This window comes from Salvelinus namaycush, chromosome 34 (genome assembly GCF_016432855.1).
Source record: "Salvelinus namaycush isolate Seneca chromosome 34, SaNama_1.0, whole genome shotgun sequence".
In the NCBI taxonomy this organism is placed as follows: domain Eukaryota; kingdom Metazoa; phylum Chordata; class Actinopteri; order Salmoniformes; family Salmonidae; genus Salvelinus; species Salvelinus namaycush.
This window is the reverse complement of record NC_052340.1, coordinates 6,731,535-6,751,322: the sequence shown is the minus strand read 5'-3', so window position 1 is coordinate 6,751,322 and position 19,788 is coordinate 6,731,535. Positions and strand designations below refer to the sequence as shown.

The window sequence follows — 19,788 nt, the reverse complement described above, 5'->3', positions numbered from 1 at the left end:
CCCCAACCCCCCCCCCCCTAACCCTTCTTTTTACGTTGCTGCTACTCTCTGTTTATCATATATGCATAGTCACTTTAACTATACATTCATGTACATACTACCTCAATTGGGCTGACCAACCAGTGCTCCCGCACAGTGGCTAACCGGGCTATGTGCATTGTGTCCCACCCACCACCCGCCAACCCCTCTTTTACGCTACTGCTACTCTCTGTTCATCATATATGCATAGTCACTTTAACCATATCTACATGTACATACTACCTCAATCAGCCTGACTAACCGGTGTCTGTATGTAGCCTCGCTACTTTTATAGCCTCGCTACTGTATATAGCCTGTCTTTTTACTGTCGTTTTATTTCTTTACTTACCTATTGTTCACCTAATACCTTTTTTGCACAATTGGTTAGAGCCTGTAAGTAAGCATTTCACTGTAAGGTCTGCACCTGTTGTATTTGGCGCACGTGACAAATAAACGTTGATTTGATTTGATTTGACCGTGATCCAAGAAGAAACAATGTCCTCCACTCTGCACTGTGTTTTGGTGTGCTGTAGCTGAGAGAGCAGCGTGCCTGTAAGAGGGCCAGAGAGAGAGAGAGAGGCCTGCTGCACAGGCTGAGTGTACTTACTGAACTTCAGTCTCACTTTCAGGTCTATGGAGTGACTCACGGGCTTCTGTTTGACTGTGTTATAAAACCTGCCTGATGCATTTCCATACGCATTAGAGCAGCCTACATCTGTAGTCACCAAGTGGAGGGCTCAAGGGACCAGACGGATAACCGAGCGCCAGGCTGAGGCCACGCGGCCACTAGTAAACGCGCACGGAGAGGAAGATGGAGGAAGAGAAATTGAATGAGAGAAGGGTCAACTCAGTGAAGAAGTAGGATCGTGAAGAGGGATGTGAGAGAATACAGAAATAGATGTATTTTACCGGAGCTTAGTTACATTAGGAGCTCCCATGAAAGAAGGGATGAATTAAAGTTTGAGTGGAAATAGAGAGTCTTCCCCAATGTCTGACGCAGCCTGTAGAGACAAGTGTGGTGGGCCTGTAATGAATAGGAGAGAGAAACGAGAGGAGGAGAGACTAGAGGAGAGGGGAGAGCCAAGGGCAGATGAATTATTAAACAACTCAGAGTTTTTAATGCACAGGGTAGGGGTGAGGAAAGGAGGAATAGTTAGCGAGAGATTCTGAGTGATGGTGGGACGGAGGTAAAAGAGGCAGGGAGGATCCCCATCTAAACCAGAATGGTTTAGATGGGGAAGAGAGGGAAGAGAGGGACATGGACGGGTGGAGTAAGACTACACAACTAAGAACAATAGATGGGAGATAGCTAAGTAAATGGAGGGCTGTGTTCTTTCTGTTGTTTCTTTTCTGTTCTTTCCGAAATGCATCACTCCAATGACCACTTCCTGGGTTCTGAACAGGCAGTTGAAGATGGGGATGTTTTGAAGAAGGGTGCCCTTTCGTTGTTCCCAACTCCCTTGGAATAGAAATTACAACAGAAGTTTGAATGGAGCATCTGACAGGAAGTTCCAGGCCAGCAGTCACTTTGAATTAGTGATCCATCCCCGGACGAGATGAAAATGCCAAAAGGATGAGATTAGGAATATAATCCAGCCTTGTCCCCACACAAACCACTGTCTCTGCCGTTCATTTTAGGATCATAACTGATCTAACTTTAGCAACTGGTGTATCCCCTTGGTCATCGGATGTGTGTGTTTGTGTGTGTGTCTGTGTGTGTGTGTGTGTGTGTGTGGGGGGGGGGGGTTGAGGACAGCTGTTCTTGATTTAATCTGAGATTAGCATGAGATAGCACAGCTGTGATGCATTCACAAGGGCCACTAAAGGAATCAGGAGAGAACAGGGAGGCTGCCAGTTTGGGTTGCTAGTCTAGACAGATGTACCTTAGAGGTAAACAAGTAAACACCTCACAGAGACGCAGACAGGCAGATTTAAGAATTTAGGCACACACACACGCTTAAAAATGCTTAAAAATGTGCTGAGTCGTGATATGAGCAGTGCGATAGACACTAGCTCTTAAACTACAAGGCAAATATCATGTATCAGGTGAGCGGAACCATTCTTAATTCACTGGATATTACAGTGTTTTACAACAGTGATGTACAACTCTCAGACTACGGTAACAGCAGTGTCACCACAATTGTACGTTGACTGTGTCAACAGAACAAACAGTCTGCTGAGTCACAGCTAATCGACGAGTCAAGCCTTCGCTATAAACAACATCTCTCTCTCTCTCTCTGTCTCTCGCTCTGTCTCTCTCTCTGTCTCTGTCTCTGTCTCTCTCTCTCTCTCTCTCTGTCTCTGTCTCTGTCTCTGTCTCTGTCTGTCTCTGTCTCTGTCTCTGTCTCTGTCTCTGTCTCTCTCTCTCTCTGTCTCTGTCTCTGTCTCTCTCTCTCTCTCTCTCTGTCTCTGTCTCTGTCTCTCTCTGTCTCTCTCTCTGTCTCTGTCTCTCTCTCTCTCTGTCTCTCTCTCTCTCTCTCTCTCTCTCTCTCTCTCTCTCTCTCTCTCTCTCTCTCTCTCTCTCTCTCTGTCTCTCTCTCTCTGTCTCTCTCTATCTCTCTCTGTCTCTCTCTCTCTCTCTCTCTTAGAGGCAACGATTGTGTGGTGTGTGTCTGTGTGTCTGTGTGTGCGTGTGTGTGTCTGGGCATGTGTGACAAAGTGATTGGAGGTAATATATTTGCCAGGCAGCAGGCAGGCAGTCGAGGCTGGTGAGCAAAAGGGTGTTTCTTTAATTAAAACCACTGAGAGATTAGTTCTGTCCTGCCCTCCTGGGACCCACAACACACACACACGTGACTGACCGGCCATGCTCTCCCCAACCTAGCTAGCCCAGCACTGCTGGCATCATACGGCTTATAGTGTCGCCAAACCCTGGCCTCTGAGCCCTTGAGCCCCCTTGGGCCAAAACCAACACCACCACAAAACAGTTGCCTATAAATGCTGTAAAGATGAGGAGTAGATGAGCAGAGAGAGCAAGGGAGAGGGAGGCAGAGCGAGAAACAGAGTATATTGAGCCGCTGCAGCATTACTTTGCTGCATTACAGAGAGAGCGTGAACGAAATGGATGGAGGGAGGGATATATTGCGACGCTGAAGAGGGAAGTGTGCGTGCATGCAAGGGTTTGTGTGTACCGTGTGTCTATGCCTGTGCATCCCTTTTGTACAAAATTGAAATTGTACAAAATAGGGAGCTTGGATTGTTTTGCAGGTACCCCTCGCTCATTCTCCTTCTGCTTCCCTCAGTCAGTTCCCTCTCTTTGCTGAACTGTGATTGATGCTAGCGTCTGTCATTCTCAACACTGTCATTCTCAGCCACAGCGGCCCAGTAAAAAGAACAATCTGTCAAGATCTGACAGTGGATTGGGTGGGTATAAACTATATGCCAATAGCTCCAACTAGCCCCCTAGGTGGAATTCACACCATATTGATTACACAATGCAGATTACGGGGTTAGATTTCAGATGCAATATAAATATGACCGAGACTATTTGGACTGAAGTGGCTAGAGGCTAGGGACTAGGGAGTAGGAGCTAGGGGCTAGGGGTAGATTTCGGGTGGGATATAAAGACTGATCTACACTATTTCATTTGGAGTGGAAGAATCAGCACTAATGTGGTAATTGCCCCAGGTAATCGGTGCAATTAATGATCTGTTGAATTGTTATTTGTTTTCCTAAGTAAGTTGCTTTAAATAGCTTTTCGATCACAGCCAAGGACAAGCTATTTTACTAAGACACCTTTTGTCAGTCAATACCTTGTCATTTGCGACTGTATTGCCATTCACTGGCACATCAAATTGTCTATTGATCTGCAATGAATTATACTGAAGAAGAAAATTAACGCAACATGGAACAATTCTACAGAGTTACAGTTCAAATAAGGAAATCAGTCCATTGAAATAAATACATTTGGCCTAAATCTATGGATTTCACATGACTGGGCAAGGGCGCAGCCATGTGTGGTCCTGGGAAGCCATAGGCCCACTAGCTTGGGAGCCAGGCCCACCCACTGGGGAGCCAGGCCCAGCCAATCAGTATGAGTTTTTCCCCACAAAAGGGCATTATTACAGAGAAATACTCTTCAGTTTAATCAGCTGTCCAGGTGGCTGGTCTCAGACGATCCCACAGGTGAAGAAGCCGAATGTGGAGGTTCTGGGCTGGCGTGGTTACACGTGGTCTGCGGTTGTGAGGCCGGTTGGACGTACTGTCAAATTCTCTAAAACGACGTTGGAGGCGGCTTCTGGTAGAGAAATTAACATTAAATCATCTGGCAACAGCTCTGGTGGACATTCCTGCAGTCAGCATTCCAATTGCACGTTCCCTCAAAACGTGTGGCATTGTGTTGTGTGACAAAACAGCACATTTTAGAGTGACCTTTAATTGTCCCCATCACAGGGTGCCCCTGTGTAATGATCATGCTGTTTAATCAGCTTCTTGATATGCCACACCTGTCAGGTGGATGGATTATCTTGGCAAAGGATAAATGCTCCCTAACAGGGATGTAAAGAAATTTGTGCACCACATTTTTTGAGAAGCTTTCTGTGCATATGGAACATTTCTGGGATTTATTATTTCAGCACATTAAACATGGGCCCAAGACTTCACATGGTGCATTTATATTTTTGTTCAGTGTAGAAAACGGAAATAACAATTTGAATGCATTTTCTATTGCAGATGCAGATTTTGCACACACAAACACACCAATCCACCACTGCAGCCACCACTCTTCGACACACAAACCCCCCTCCCTGCTTCCCTTCATGAAGACATCTTATTTTAGTGCATCGTCATCACCTCTCTGTGGATCACAGAGCTGTGACACCTGATGAAATGTGAACACTTCCATCATAATAGGCAGCGTGAATGATTAAGTGTTCCATATAATGGCACCAGGCAGAGTGAAAATGAGCCAATCAAAAGCTTTGGCTATATACAGCACCACTGACCTTGGAGCTGAATGGGAGGCTCCATCTCAGCATAGGGAAGGAAAGCTAGAGCCTTGGTGGGACTGGGCTATTTTGGGCTGGATTAGGTGGGACTGTGCTAGGTGGGACTGGGCTGCGTGGGACTGGGCTGTGATAGGTGGAACTGGGCTGGGCTAGGTGGGACTGGGCTGGGATAGGTTGGACTCTGCTGGGCTAGGTAGGACTATGCTAGCTGGGACTGGGCTAGGTAGAACTATGCTAGGTGGGACTGGGCTGGGCTAGGTGGGACTGGGCAGGGATAGGTGGGACTGGGCTAGGTAGGACTGGGCTTGGCTAGGTAGGACTATGCTAGGTGGGACTGGGTGGGAGTGGGCTAGGTGGGAGTGATCTAGGCTGGGCTGAGTGGGAGAGGGCTAGGCTGGGCTGGGTGGGAGGGGGCTAGGTTGGGCTGGATGGGAGTGGGCTATGCTGGGCTGGGTGGGAGTGGGTTAGGTGGGAGTGGGCTAAGTGGGACTGCGCTAGGTGGGACTGTGCTAGGTGGGACTGTGCTAGGTGGGACTGTGCTAGGTGGGATTGGGCTGGGCTGGCTCAAGATGGAAGCTGTGCATTGGACCATGCCTCCAATCACACCATAACTGCAGCCTTAAAGGACTAATGCATATTGCATTACTGGTTGTTTTTTTACCAACAAAACCGATGCCCTCACAAAAAAATAAACACGAGGCAAAAAACAGACAGGGTTGGCTTACAATCAAATTATTATAGACAACATAAACTATTTTCTGTCTGCAAATGTTTTTTGAAAACAGAAATTTACTTTTTTGTCAAATATATTATTACAGTTGTTGGTTAGCTAGCTAGCTATCCATATAAGCATAGACATGACAAGTGTCAAAGCAAGAGATGATATTAATAGCAAAATACATCTAGATGGTGACTTTAGAAATAAAGTTGTGCTTTAGCTCTTTAAAAGTATTTTTGTGGTAGTGGAAGAAGCTGAAAACGTTTTACTCAAGCTGATGGCATGACACACAAGTGCCCTCATTATCCAATGAAGACAAGAAAGATGTAATGTTTGTCTATACCCTGATTAAAACTTGTTACATTGTTTGATTTGTTTAAAACCTGTTTGGGATAGGGGGCAGCATTTTCACGTTCGGATGAAAAGCGTGCCCAGAGTAAACTGCCTGCTACTCAGGCCCAGAAGCTAATATATGCATATTATTAGTAGTATTGGATAGAAAACACTCTGACGTTTCTAAAACTGTTTGAATGATGTCTGTGGGTTTAACAGAACTCATAGGGCAGCCGGAAAACCTGAGAAAAATCCAACCTGGAAGTGGGAAATCTGATGTTTGTAGTTTTTAAAGTCGAATATACAGTGTCTATGGGGTCATATTGCACTTCCTAAGGCTTCCACTAGATGTCATCAGTCTTTAGAACCTAGTTTCAGGCTTCTACTGTGAAGGGGGAGAGAATAAGAGCTGTTTGACTAAGGGGACTGGAAGAAGGCCATGAGCTAAGTCAGGCGTGCGGCCGTGAGAGCGAGCTGCGTTCATTTTCATTTCTAAAGACAAAGGAATTGTCCGGTTGAAACATTATTGAAGATTTATGATAAAAACATCCTAAAGATTGATTCTATACATCGTTTGACATGTTTCTACGAACTGTAATAGAACGTTTTTCACTTTTCGTCTGGACTTTCGTCTAGACTTGCCCGCGTCTTGTGAATTTCGATTGGTGAACTAAACGCGCTAACAAAAAGGAGGTATTTGGACATAAAGATTAACTTATCGAACAAAATGAACATTTATTGTTGAACTTGGATTCCTGGGAGTGCATTCTCATGAAGATTATCAAAGGTAAGTGAATATTTATAACGCTATTTCTGACTTTTACTGACTCCACAACATGGCGGGTATCTGTATGGCCTGTTTTTGTGGCTTAGCGTTGTATTATTGCATGGTGTGCTTTTTCCGTAAAGCTTTTTCGAAATCTGACACAGCGGTTGCATTAAGGAGACTTCTTATGGCTGCAGCCCGACACCGGTACACTTATGACAACATCCAGCTCAAGTGCAGGGCGCGAAATTCAAAAGATATTTTTTTTTAATATTTAACTTTCACACATTAACAAGTCCAAGACACCAGATGAAAGGTACACATCTTGTGAATCAAGCCAACATGTCCGATTTTTAAAATGTTTTACAGGGAAGACACAATATGTAAATCTATTAGCTAACCACGTTAGCAAAAGACACCACTTTTCTTACTCCATCAGTTTCTTACTCCATCAGTAGCTATCACAAATTCGACCAAATAAAGAAATAAATAGCCACTAACCAAGAAAAAACTTCATCAGATGACAGTCTGATAACATATTTATTGTATAGCATATGTTTTGTTCGAAAAATTTGCATATTTCAGGTATAAATCATAGTTTACATTTCAGCTACAATCAGAAATTGCACCGAAAGCAGCCATAATATTTACAGACACCAACGTCAAATACCTAATTACTCATCATAAAACATTTCTGAAAAATACATAGTGTACAGCAATTGAAAGACAGGCATCTTGTGATTCCAGACAATATTTCCGATTTATTAAATGTTTTACAGCGAAAACAAAATGTAGCGCTATATTAGCGTAGCCACAATAGCCAGAAACACTTGGGCGCCCACGACCAGTTCACATGCACGACAGATATTAGAAATAGCATCATAAAATGTTTCTTACTTTTGGTGATCTTCCGTCAGAATGTTGGACAAGGTGTCCTTTGTCCAGAACAGTCGTTGTTTTGATCTGGAATGGCAAATATCCCTCTTCATTTAGCATGGGCACTTGCCAAGTGGCACGGATCACTCCAACGTCAACAAAGTCAGAGAACGGAACACGGCAAAACTCCCGAAAAAATTTCAATAATCTGATTAAACTATATTGAAAAAAACATACGTTACGATGATATGGTCACATGTATCAAATAAAATCCGAGCCGGAGATAGTTGTCGTCCATAACGGCAGCAAAACAGAAGGCAATCCCACTGTCCAAGTCGCGTGCTTCAGAGTACCGGAAATGACGGTCACGTCATACAAAGAGCTTGTATTCCAATTCAGATGAAGATAAACACAAAATGTCTTCTCTCACAGCCTCTTGACACCCAGAGGATGGCGTATGAAGTGTACGTAGACTCTTACGTATCATGACCATGTATAGGCAGGAAGTTGAACAGAGCATAAATTTCTGACATTCCACTTCCTGGTCAGGAAAAGTGCTGCAAAATGAGTTCTGTTTCACTCAGAGAAATAATTCAAACGGTTTTAGAAACTAGAGAGTGTTTTCTATCCAATAGTAATAATAATATGCATATTGTACGAGCAAGAATTGAGTACGAGGCCGTTTGAAATGGGCACTATTTAACTGGCTACTCAATACTGCCCCTTGCAGCCATAACAGGTTAAGGAGAAGTATATCTTTAATTATATGCATAAGTTGTATCTTTTATCAAAGTTTATGATGAGTATTTCTGTAAATTGATGTGGCTCTCTGCAAATTCGCCGGATGTTTTCGAGGCACAACATTACTGAACATAACGCACCAATGTAAACTGAGATTTTTGGATATAAATATGAACTATATCGAACAAAACATACATGTATTGTGTAACATGAAGTCCTATGAGTGCCATCTGATGAAGATCATCAAAGGTTAGTGATTAATTGATCTCTATTTCTGCTTTTTGTGACTCCTCTCTTTGGCTGGAAAATGGCTGTATGCTTTTCTGTGACTTGGCGCTGACCTAACATAATCAAATGGTGTGCTTTCGCTGTAAAGCCTTTTTGAAATCGGACACGATGGCTAGATGGCCTTTTCTCAATAGGGGGTGCTGTTTTCACTTTGTAAAAATTTCGTTCCCAAATTAAACTGCCTCGTACTCAATTCTTGCTCGTACAATATGCATATTATTATTACTATTGGATAGAAAACACTCTCTAGTTTCTAAAACCGTTTGAATTATATCTGTGAGTAAAACAGAACTCAAGTTGGAGCAAACTTCCTGTCAGGAAGTGAGAAATCTGAAATCAGGCAGTCTGTTCTAGGGTCAGTTTATTAATTTGCATGTATTCTATTGGTCGACATGCACTGCATACGCCTTCCCCTAGATGTCAGCAAGTAGTGAGAATTGGAATGGAGTTGCTAGGCAGATCTGAGGCCATATAAAGGGTCTGGGTACGTGGGGTACACTCTTTTCAACATTCGCCATGACGCAAGACAGACCTCAGGATGGCGTTCTGGAAAGCTATTGTTATAGGCCTTAGATATATCCGGCTCTGATTTTATTCGATATAGGTGTTAAAGACATCATAATGTAGTTATTTTAAACCGAGTTATATCAGTTTATATCAGTATATTGCGATTTTCGGATATTTCTTTGTGCTGCGTTATAGTGAGTTGGGCACGTCTTCGCCACATGGCTAATGTTTACTGCTAATTCCAAAGTTGAAGGCGACAATCTACAACCGAGCAACGATTCTTCTGGACAAAGGACAACTTGCCCAAGATTCTGATGGAAGCTCATCAAAAAGTAAGAACTATTTATGATGTTAATTCGTTGTTCTGTTGAAAAATGTCAAACTACTATTCCGGCATTAATTTCGGTGCGGTCTCGCTTTAACGCACGCTGTATGTCGTAGTAACGTTAATTTTAAAAATCTAACACAGCGGTTGCATTAAGAACTAATGTATCTTTCATTTGCTGTCCAACCTGTATTTTTTAGTCAAGTTTATGATTAGTTACTGATTAGATTAGGTGCCTCTCCCAAGATTTCTCCCGACATTTTGTTGGCAGCTTGGCTACTTTTCTCATTGTATAACCACGATTTGTGCCGCTAAATATGCACATTTTCGAACAAACTCTATATGTATTGTGTAATATGATGTTATAGGACTGTCATCTGAAGAAGTTTGAGAAGGTTAGTGAAAAAATTAATATATTTTGCTGGTTTATTCGTTATCGCTATTGTTGGCTTGAATCAATGCTGTTGTGTGGTTGGCTATTGTAGTAAGCTAATATAATGCTATATTGTGTTTTCGCTGTAAAACACTTAAAAAATCTGAAATATTGGCTGGATTCACAAGATCTTTGTCTTTCATTTGCTGTACGCTGTGTATTTTTCAAAATGTTTTATGATGAGTATTTAGGTAATTCACGTTGGTCTCTGTAGTTATTCTAGTTGCTTTGGTGAGAGTTGTGATGGTGGCTGCAATGTAAAACTATGATTTATACCTGAAATATGCACATTTTTCTAACAAAACATATGCTATACAATAAATATGTTATCAGACTGTCATCTGATGAAGTTGTTTCTTGGTTAGTGACTATTTATATCTTTATTTGGTCGAATTTGTGATAGCTACCTATGCAGGAAAAAAATGGTGGGAAAAAAAAGTTGTGTCTTTTGCTATCGTGGTTAGCTAATAGAAATACATATTGTGTCTTCCCTGTAAAACATTTTAAAAATCAGAAATGATGGCTGGATTCACAAGATGTGTATCTTTCATCTGGTGTCTTGGACTTGTGATTTAATGATATTTAGATGCTAGTATTTACTTGTGGCGCTATGCTAGGCTATGCTAGTCAGCTTTTTTACTGATGAGGGTGCTCCCGGATCCGGGATTGTGACCAAGTAGAAGTTAACAAGAAGTTAAGCTTTAATTTGGTGTATTGCACTTGTGATTGTATGAAAGTTAAATATTTTTTAGAAATGAATGAATTTCGCGCTCTGCCATTAAAGTGGATGTTGGCTAGGGGTTCCGCTAGCCTAGCCTTAAGTAACAGAACATGTAATTATCGTTTCAATGCTTTTTTCTGCAAAAAGGGGGTAAACTGCGTTTGCGTTTAGCCTCCACAAAATCACTGCTCTTGATCTTTTCATATCATAACAAACTTTAATTCTGGATCATTTGTTTTGAAATGTCTCTCAGATTGATGAGAGAATGGCTAGACTGATGTTATTGAAAGTACATCTGTCAATCTGTCTAGTAGGGAGTATTTCTCATCCCTTTTCACCTAATGCTGCTCATAGATGATGTTTGTCATGCCTGCTCCCGCTTCCCCTCCCTGGCGCTCAAGGGCGCCAGGCTACCCATCTTTACACGCACCTGTCACCATTATTACACGCAGCAGCGGTCATTGGACACACCTGGACTCGTTCACGTGGCTGATTGTATATTTGTCTGTTCCTTGGTGGTGTTCCTGACCAGACTCTGTTCCTGTTCTGTTTCATGTCCGTCAGTTATTAAACCTTCACTCCCTGTACCTGCTTCTCATCTCCTGCGTCGATCCTTTCAGAATGCGGTCACCATTACAAGAAGCATCAGGGAGTTTTTATGGTTTTGTTTTGTTGGTGACATCAGACCTGGGGGGCGCCGTTGATGGAACCGGGGGTGCCTAAGCTGGCTCATCGGGCTGTCATGCCCTAGCTGGCTCAAGAGGTTTCCTTGCCCCGGTTGGCTCGGCAGGCTCTCATCCCACGTCATGCTTCAGCTGGCTCATTGGGCTCCTATGCCTCAGCCGGCCCATGAGTTTTTTGGTTTTGTTGGTGACGTCGGGCTTGGATTCCGCCGCCGATGGAACCAGAGGTGACTAAGCTGGCTCGTCGGGCTGTCATGCCCTAGCTGGCTCGAGGGGTTTCCTTGCCCCAATTGGCTCGGCAGGTTCCCATCTCACGTCATGCTTCAGCTGGCCCATGGGGCTTCTACGCCGCAGCGGGATCGTCAGGCTGTCACGCCTCGGCCCGTCCGGCTCACTTAGGTGGGACGCTGGCGCCCCTAGAGGGGGGGATACTGTCATGCATGCACCCGCTCCCCCTCCCTGGCGCTCGAGGGCGCCAAGCTACCCGTCTTTACACGCACCTGGCACCATCATTACGCGCAGCAGCGCTCGTTGGATTCACCTGGACTCCTTGACGTGGCTGATTGCCCCTGTATATCTGTCTGTTCCTCGGTGGTGTTCCCTTTGTCCGCGTTAATTCTTGTAATGTGTTCCTGTCCAGACGCTGTCCCTGTTCTGTTTCATGTCCGTCAGCTATTAAACCTTCACCCCTGTACCTGCTTCTCATCTCCTGAGTCGATCTTTTCAATGTTGTTTGAAACTTTACTTTCATTTAATTGAGTGCGGTCAGTACTTGTGGTCAGTAGATGTGTGGTCAGTAGTTGTGTGGTTTTGGGCAGTAGTTGTGGGCAGTAGTTGTGGGCAGTATTTATGGTCAGTAGTTGTGTGGTTCAGTAAATGTGTGGTCACTAGTTGTGGTCAGGGATTGTGGTCAGTAGTTTGGGTCAGTAGTTGTGGTCAGTAGTTGTGGTCAGTATTTGTGTGGTTCAGTAGTTGATAGTTGTGCTATTATTGTCAGTAGTTGTGGTCAGTAGTTGTAGTCAGTAGTTGTGGGCATTAGTGGTCAGTAGTTGTGGTCCATTTTTTTGTGTGGTTGTGGTCAGTAGTTGTGTGATTGTGCTCTGTAGTTGTGTTCAGAAGTTGTGTTCAGAAGTTGTGTTCAGTATTTGTGTTCAGTATTTGTGGTCAGTAGTTGTGGTCAGTATTGTGTGGTTGTGGTCAGTAGTTGTGTGGTTCAGTCATTGTGTGGTTGTGATCAGTGTCTAAACTACAGTTGTTGGGTGTAAAAACTGAAAGACGTGATGAGAAGTGATTGGGTGAAATATTAATTGAGTGTATCAACGTACAGCCCGCCCTTATCTACAGACAGGCAAATTAGCCAGTTGAGTTATTTATAGCATGGGGCACCATCCTGAGAAGGAGGACAAAGCTAGTGAGCATCTTCTCTGTAGCATTCCAGGTCGTCCAGACCGGGGAAGCATTAGAAATCTTAGCACTAGCCGTTCGGTTCAAAACAGATTCACAAATCATGGGAATTTGTCTTATGCTAAAGATATTGTCTCCCTCCAAGGCATGTGTTGCTAGGCAACAGTGGCCTTGGCAGGCCTGCTCCCTTCATGGCTAAAGCCAGTGTGAGAAACATGCTAGCAAATGTTTGTGCTATGAAACTAAATAAATAGTGAACTCTGACCCACACAACTTCTTTGATTGGTTCCTGATAGTGTTGTTGGACAAAGCAAGGAAAGTGAACTTCAAAAATGTTTTCAAAATGGAATTTGCAGGTGTTGTCGGTGAGTAATGAATCTGCTAACTTCTGACATGACTTACTGCATCTTTAGTGAAAGCAGTTGATGGGTTACTAAAACAGCTCTACCAATTGATTGGTTAAAGTTGTCTGACTTGTTGGGGGAGTGGTCAAAAGGCCAGTTGTGATAAAAAAAAAAATGCCTTTACTAAAACAGCAGTGTCGTTAGATTGGTAACAGATAATTCTGTTCCAATTTCAGATTTGAAAAGCAGGGAAGTAGACCAAGATGTCATACCCTAAATGTTTGTCTAAGTTGTTGGCAAAGTGGTAAAGTAGATGATTTGTGTCAAAAGTTGCATTGACAGTGAATGGAATGTCGAAAGTGATGATGTCACAATGGGGCCGTTAGAATGTTGAGGAAATCTCTTGAAAGTGGATGGATGACAAAAAAGAAGACAAAAAGTTTCATAGTTTAAAAAGTATGAAATATATCCAAAAGTTGGATACAAGTGTAATGAATACTCAGGGAGAAAAGTGTGTAGATTCACACGCAGAGCACGGCAGTTGTTTATTAAGCCTTCGCAGAAGGCAGGAATTGTGGTCACAGGCAGGCATTGGTCAAACGCAGGCAGGCATTGGTCAAACGCAGGCAGGCAACGGTCAAACGCAGGCAGGCAACGGTCAAACGCAGGCAGGCAACGGTCAAACGCAGGCAGGCAACGGTCAAACGCAGGCAGTGCAACGGTCAAACGCAGGCAGGCAACGGTCAAACGCAGGCAGGCAACGGTCAAACGCAGGCAGGCAACGGTCAAACGCAGGCAGGCAACGGTCAAACGCAGGCAGGCAACGGTCAAACGCAGGCAGGCAACGGTCAAACGCAGGCAGGCAGTCAAACACAAACAATACCTCACAAGCATACAAACAGAAAAAACTAAACTAAATAGGGAGCTGATGAGACCAGGTGAGAAACGAACACAGGTGAAATCTATGAACAGAAATAAAAGACAGGGCTACGTTCCAGAACACAAAGAAAAAGAACAAGGTTGACTAAGAAAAGAAAAGCAGAACCTTACAACAAGCAACTCAGTCCAGACCAGTCTGCATGTTTTAAAGTTTGAACGACATGTTCGAGCTTAGATGGAGCTTAGATGGTGTAAGAGGAGTAGCGTACTAAAGACAAATTATAAGAAGAAGACGTTTGTTGAAGATTTTAAGTGGGGGACTCTTGCTTAACTAGCTGAAACAAGCCATCTGCATTCATGCTTCTAGTCATTTCTGCTCGCTCTCTGACCGACCAGAATAACAACAATACACAGCCTTTTGCGTTTTTTTGTCGTGGCGTTGCCAACCCAATAGCCTGGGTGCCAGTCTGTTTCTGCTAACATTCCACTCCTTGCGTCTCATATGCCATGTTTAGAGTGGAATGTTAACAGAAACAGACTGGTACCCAGGCTACCAACCCACCTGTCTATTGGCAATCATCATCACATCACAGTGTGTTAACGTACCGTGGTATGGGCCAAGTACAAACAAATGATTTTCATTGATTCATCATTTCAATTATTTTGGAAAGGGCAATGTTTTATTTCATTTTCACTTCATGCTTATGGTAACGCAGGGGCTAGGCTGAGCTGAGCTAAGCTGAGGTAATTGGCTGATTGGATTGCTTGGGTCTCCTGATCTGATCTATTGCCATGTTGTGCAAGGCTAGTGGGACTGCAGTACTATAGTCTTCAGTCATTTACCGTCCAAAAAACACTCACTCGTACCATGGTTGGTAACAGGCACACACACTCACTATCTCTTTCCCAATATGAAATATTGAGATGGGATTCGAGAGGATTTAAAAATAGCCCCTGTGCAGTCCTCTCAGCGCTGACGCCAAGCCGCGTGGTGAGAATACCACCGCCCGCTGCAGCGTGCTGCACTGCATGGCCCACAGGACCAGACAGAAAACAACCTGCCTCTTCTCTCTGTCTATCTTTCTCTCTTTCCTCCTCCACTCTCCCTCGTTGTTTTCCTCCCTCTCTCTCTCTCTCTCTGTCCCTCCCCACCCACACACAGGCATTTCCTCTTTTCCTCTTTCACTTTCCGTCTCTCACTCGCTCCTCCCATGAAAACATGTTTGAGTAGAAAACTTGATTTGGATGCAGTAGAATGCGGAGGACTCAAATATTTTGGAGACCACGCGGATGCTTTGACTGGGGAGGCATGATGACTTATCATGGACACACACTCAAACACACACACGCACACTCAAACACACGCGCACGCACGCACACACACACACACACACACACACACACACTCGCACGCACACACACACACACAGTGTGTCATGTTAAACAGGTCTATGTTGGCCTAGGTTGACCAGCCAGGTCACCCGTGATACAAGTCAGTATTTGACATCCATCCATGTCTGAGGACGTCAGGGGATGGCATAGAAACCGACCACTAGGGGGGAAACAGTGAGCGCTGTTATCTTCAAGTAGGTTTCGGTTTTGCTAGAGCGTTGTGGACGGCGATAACAGATTGGTGTAAGCATCTGGCTCTTATTCCAAAGGTTGAGATCCAGCAATAGAAAGTTAGTTTTATTTTAAGCCTATCTCATTCCTTAACCCTAACCCTCATTCCTTAACCCTTGATTTCAGAGGTAATGCCTAAACTTCACCTTAAACACGTTCGAAATTTGACATTTGAGGAACATCGATGAATATCTCATTCTGACGTGAGACTGTGAGAGCTGGTTGAGATTGACTGTGTGTGTGCGCTGTGCCCCAGTGCCAGCTCCTTGGGTAAGTGATGATAGTAACAGCCATTTAACAGCCAGGCAGCTATAAAAATAGCCAGAGATAAGAGAAGACGGTAATGTAAGCTACTGCTGCTGGGGAAAAACAAATGATGTCCTCACACTTTCCCTTCCTTGTTCTCTCTTTCTCTCTCTGTAGAGAATTTACATTTCTGTCTTCCAGTCTGCCACATCATTGAATCCCAAATTGTTTACTTACAAATCTAATCATATTCTCTCTCTCTCTCTCTCTCTCTCTCTCTCTCTCTCTCTCTCTCTCTCTCTCTCTCTCTCTCTCTCTCTCTCTCTTTCTCTCTCTCTCTCTCTCTTTCTCTCTCTTCTTCCTTCCTTCCCTCCCGCCTCCGTCCCTTCCAGGGGTATGGTGTGCTTCGGCGCTGGAGGTGTCAGTGGGGAAGGTGCCCTTCATGGAGGCAATGAACGGCAGCACAGTGCTGTTACCCTGCACCTACTCCAGCTGCATCGGCATCAAGAACCTCTACTTCAACTGGCAATACAACGACAACGGCACCTTGATGAAGGCAAGACACCGACTGAGAGGAGTTATCTCCGTCACTAACACCCCCTCAATGAGCAATTTGACCTCCCACTCATATCTCAACACCTCTCCCCCTCACCTCTGTTCGCCACCTCTTTCCCCCTCTCCTTCTCCCTCCTCTTCTCCCCCTCCCTCTCCCACTCCTTCTCACCTCTTCCTCTCCTTCTCCCCTCTCCCCCTCCCTATTCCTCTCCAGCTGTGTGAGGCAGTGATCCCTGTAGAAGGTGTGGAACCACGGGTGCAGGTGTACCACGAGCGGATAGAGTTTGTGGGCAGCAGTAAGCACAACAACATCTCCATCCTGCTGTTCAACGTGACCTTCGAGGACGAGGGAGAGTACACCTGTTTCGCCCGGAATCCCAAGGAGAAGCATCGCAACCATAGCGCCATCTTCACCCTGTTCGTGGTAGATGAGTGTAAGGCACTGCACCCTCCCTTGACTGCATAGAACATACTCAGTGACGACATGTTCATCATTTAGGTTGAGGCCACCCGGTCACCAGTCGTTTTGATGCCTTCAGGTGGAAGTAGGGGCAAATATCTGATTCCTTTGTCATGTGTCTAAGTTTCACATTGTATAATTAAGCAATGAGGCACGAGGGGGTGTGGTATATGGCCAATATTCCACGGCTAAGGGTTGTTCTTAGGCAAGACGCATCGTGGAGTGCCTGGACACAGCCCTTAGCCGTGGTATATTGGCCATATATCACAAACCCCTGAGGTGCCTTATTGCTATTTGAAACAGGTTACCAACGTAATTAGACCAGTAAAAATAAATGTTTTGTCATACCCCGTGGCATACGGTCTGATATACCACGGCTGTCGGGCTAATCAGCATTCAGGACTGGAACTACACAGTTTATAATTAATCAATAAGGCATGAGCAGGTGTGGTATATGGCCAATATACCACGGCTGTCGGTGTCACGTTCCTGACCTGTTTTCTGTTGTTTGGTATGTGTTTAATTGGTCAGGGCGTGAGTTTGGGTGGGTAGTCTATGTTATGTGTTTTCTATGTTGGGTTAATGGGTTGCCTGGTATGGCTCTCAATTAGAGGCAGGTGTTTGGCGTTTCCTCTGATTGAGAGTCATATTAAGGTAGGTTGTTCTCACTGTTTGTTTGTGGGTGATTGTTCCTGTGTCAGTGTATTCCACATGGGACTGTTTCGTTTGTCCGTTCGTTTAAGGTAGTCTGTTCCTGTTCTTGCGTCCTTCGTCTATATGTAAGTTCGTTTGTTTCAGGTCTGTTGCCTTCGTTTATTGTTTTGTAGTTTGTTCTAGTGTTTTGTCAGTGTTTCGTCTGTTTGTATAAAGTCAGTATGTATTCATCACCCGCTGCGCCTTGGTCCGTTAATACACCACCAGACGAACGTTACAGTCGGGCTAATCAGCATTCAGGACTGGAACTACACAGTTTATAATTAATCAATAAGGCATGAGGAGGTGTGGTATATGGCCAATATACCACGGCTAAGGCCTGTTCTTTCGCACGACGCAACGCTCAAACCACCCAGTATATAATGGCTCAATAATACCCTGATATCAGTTCCATGGTCAAGTGTTATGTTGCAGCATGATCTATGTATTGTTATTATACACTAGAATCAATTCCTTGGAGGTAAAAGCTATATGGAAATGTATCATGTCTCCTGATGAGCGGATCAATCGATCACCGAGCGCTATGGTTGTGAGGCTGACCACACCATCTCTATCCTTCCCTCCTTCTCTCTCTTCGTTGCCTGGTACAAGATGTTTGCCGATTGGTTTTTCTTCAATGTTTACAGATTCACCTTTGACATAATGTCAAAGATCTGAGTCAAATGACTTCTTCATATTCTCCTAGAACGTACGCCTGACTATCATTATAGGGAAACAGCTGAGTACTCATCTTACAGAGAACCCTCTCTTCCTCTCACCATCCCATCACATTCCTCTCCCCAGTGAAAGTGGTTGACAATACCGTAACCACCATCATCGTGTCTGTCGTGGGCGGAGTCATTGGCTTGATCATCATTGTCATGGTGACAAAGACTGTGGTGCTCCTCATCCTAAAAAAGTCTGCGGAGAAGAAGTAAGTGATGACAACTCAGTTGCATAAGTGATGACAACTCAGTTGCATAAGTGATGACAACTCAGTTGCATAAGTGATGACAACTCAGGTGTATAAGTGATGGCAGAGTATACAGTTAGTATGTATTATGTGAGTGTGTGCAGCTGCAAAAAAAAAAACATTTCAGATACAGAGATAGCGCACACAGGCTGGGAGCAGCCACAGAGTGGCTCCCGTTGAGCTGTTTGGGAGTTAACTGCCTTGCTCAAGGGCATCTGAGATATTAATGCCAGCAACCCTCTGGTTGCCAGCTCACCCCCTTCACATTTTTCCCGTCAGCGCTGGGATTCGAACCGACAGCCCTTCGGCTACCACCTCCCCCCTTTGAAACTGTCACGGAACATTGGTATGCATGCCTTTATCAACATTTCTTTACTTGCCTTTTGTTCCTCACACTGACTCTCACACTGACTCTCTCTCTCTCTCTCTCTCTCTCTCTCTCTCTCTCTCTCTCTCTCTCTCTCTCTGTCCTCTCTCTCTCTCTCTCTCTCTCTCTCTCTATCTCTTTCTCTCTCTCTCTCTCTCTGTATCTCTCTCTGTCCTCTCTCTCTGTCCTCTCTCTCTCTCTCTCTCTCTCTCTCTCTCTCTCTCTCTCTCTCTCTCTCTCTCTCTCTCTCTCTCTCTCTCTCTCTCTCTCTCTCTCTCTCTCTCTCTCTCTCTCTCTCTCTCTCTCTCTCTGTCCTCTCTCTCTCTCTCTCTCTCTCTCTCTCTATCTCTTTCTCTCTCTCTCTCTCTGTATCTCTCTCTGTCCTCTCTCTCTGTCCTCTCTCTCTCTCTCTCTATCTCTTTCTCTCTCTCTCTCTCTCTCTGTCTCTCTCTCTCTGTCCTCTCTCTCTCTCTCTCTATCTCTTTCTCTCTCTCTCTCTCTCTCTCTCTCTCTCTCTCTCTCTCTCTCTCTCTCTCTCTCTCTCTCTCTCTCTCTCTCTCTCTCTCTCTCTCTCTCTCAGTAAAGAGTGCCTTGTGAGCTCAGGACAGGACAACACAGACAATGGACTCAACGCAGCCAAAGCGGACAACAAAGCCACACCGAAGGCATGAAACATATACACCTGTGTGTATGTACATTTATGTCTGTACATGTATACATGTACACATGCAAATATATTGCACAGACATAGAAAGAAAGCTATTATCAATGGACTGTTTTATCTTTATCTAATGACACAAGTATGACATGAACCAATGTGAAATCATATGTCATATGAGTATTTTCAATTGCGCTTGAGATTTGGGGAACTTGATAGGTGATCAGGGCT

At 44.3% G+C, this 19,788-nt stretch overlaps 1 protein-coding gene across 1 annotated transcript in view; it reads left to right on the top strand.

Moving 5' to 3' along the window:
- Positions 1-19,570, top strand: part of LOC120029147 (sodium channel subunit beta-4-like) — a 54,936-nt gene extending 35,366 nt beyond the window's left edge. The window contains exons 2-6 of the mRNA XM_038974454.1: positions 13,688-13,944; positions 16,244-16,407; positions 16,621-16,840; positions 18,364-18,493; positions 19,480-19,570. Of these exons, the coding sequence (XP_038830382.1) occupies positions 13,688-13,944; positions 16,244-16,407; positions 16,621-16,840; positions 18,364-18,493; positions 19,480-19,570 (862 nt within the window). The remainder of the gene's footprint in view (positions 1-13,687; positions 13,945-16,243; positions 16,408-16,620; positions 16,841-18,363; positions 18,494-19,479) is intronic.
- Positions 19,571-19,788: the final 218 nt, after the last annotated feature.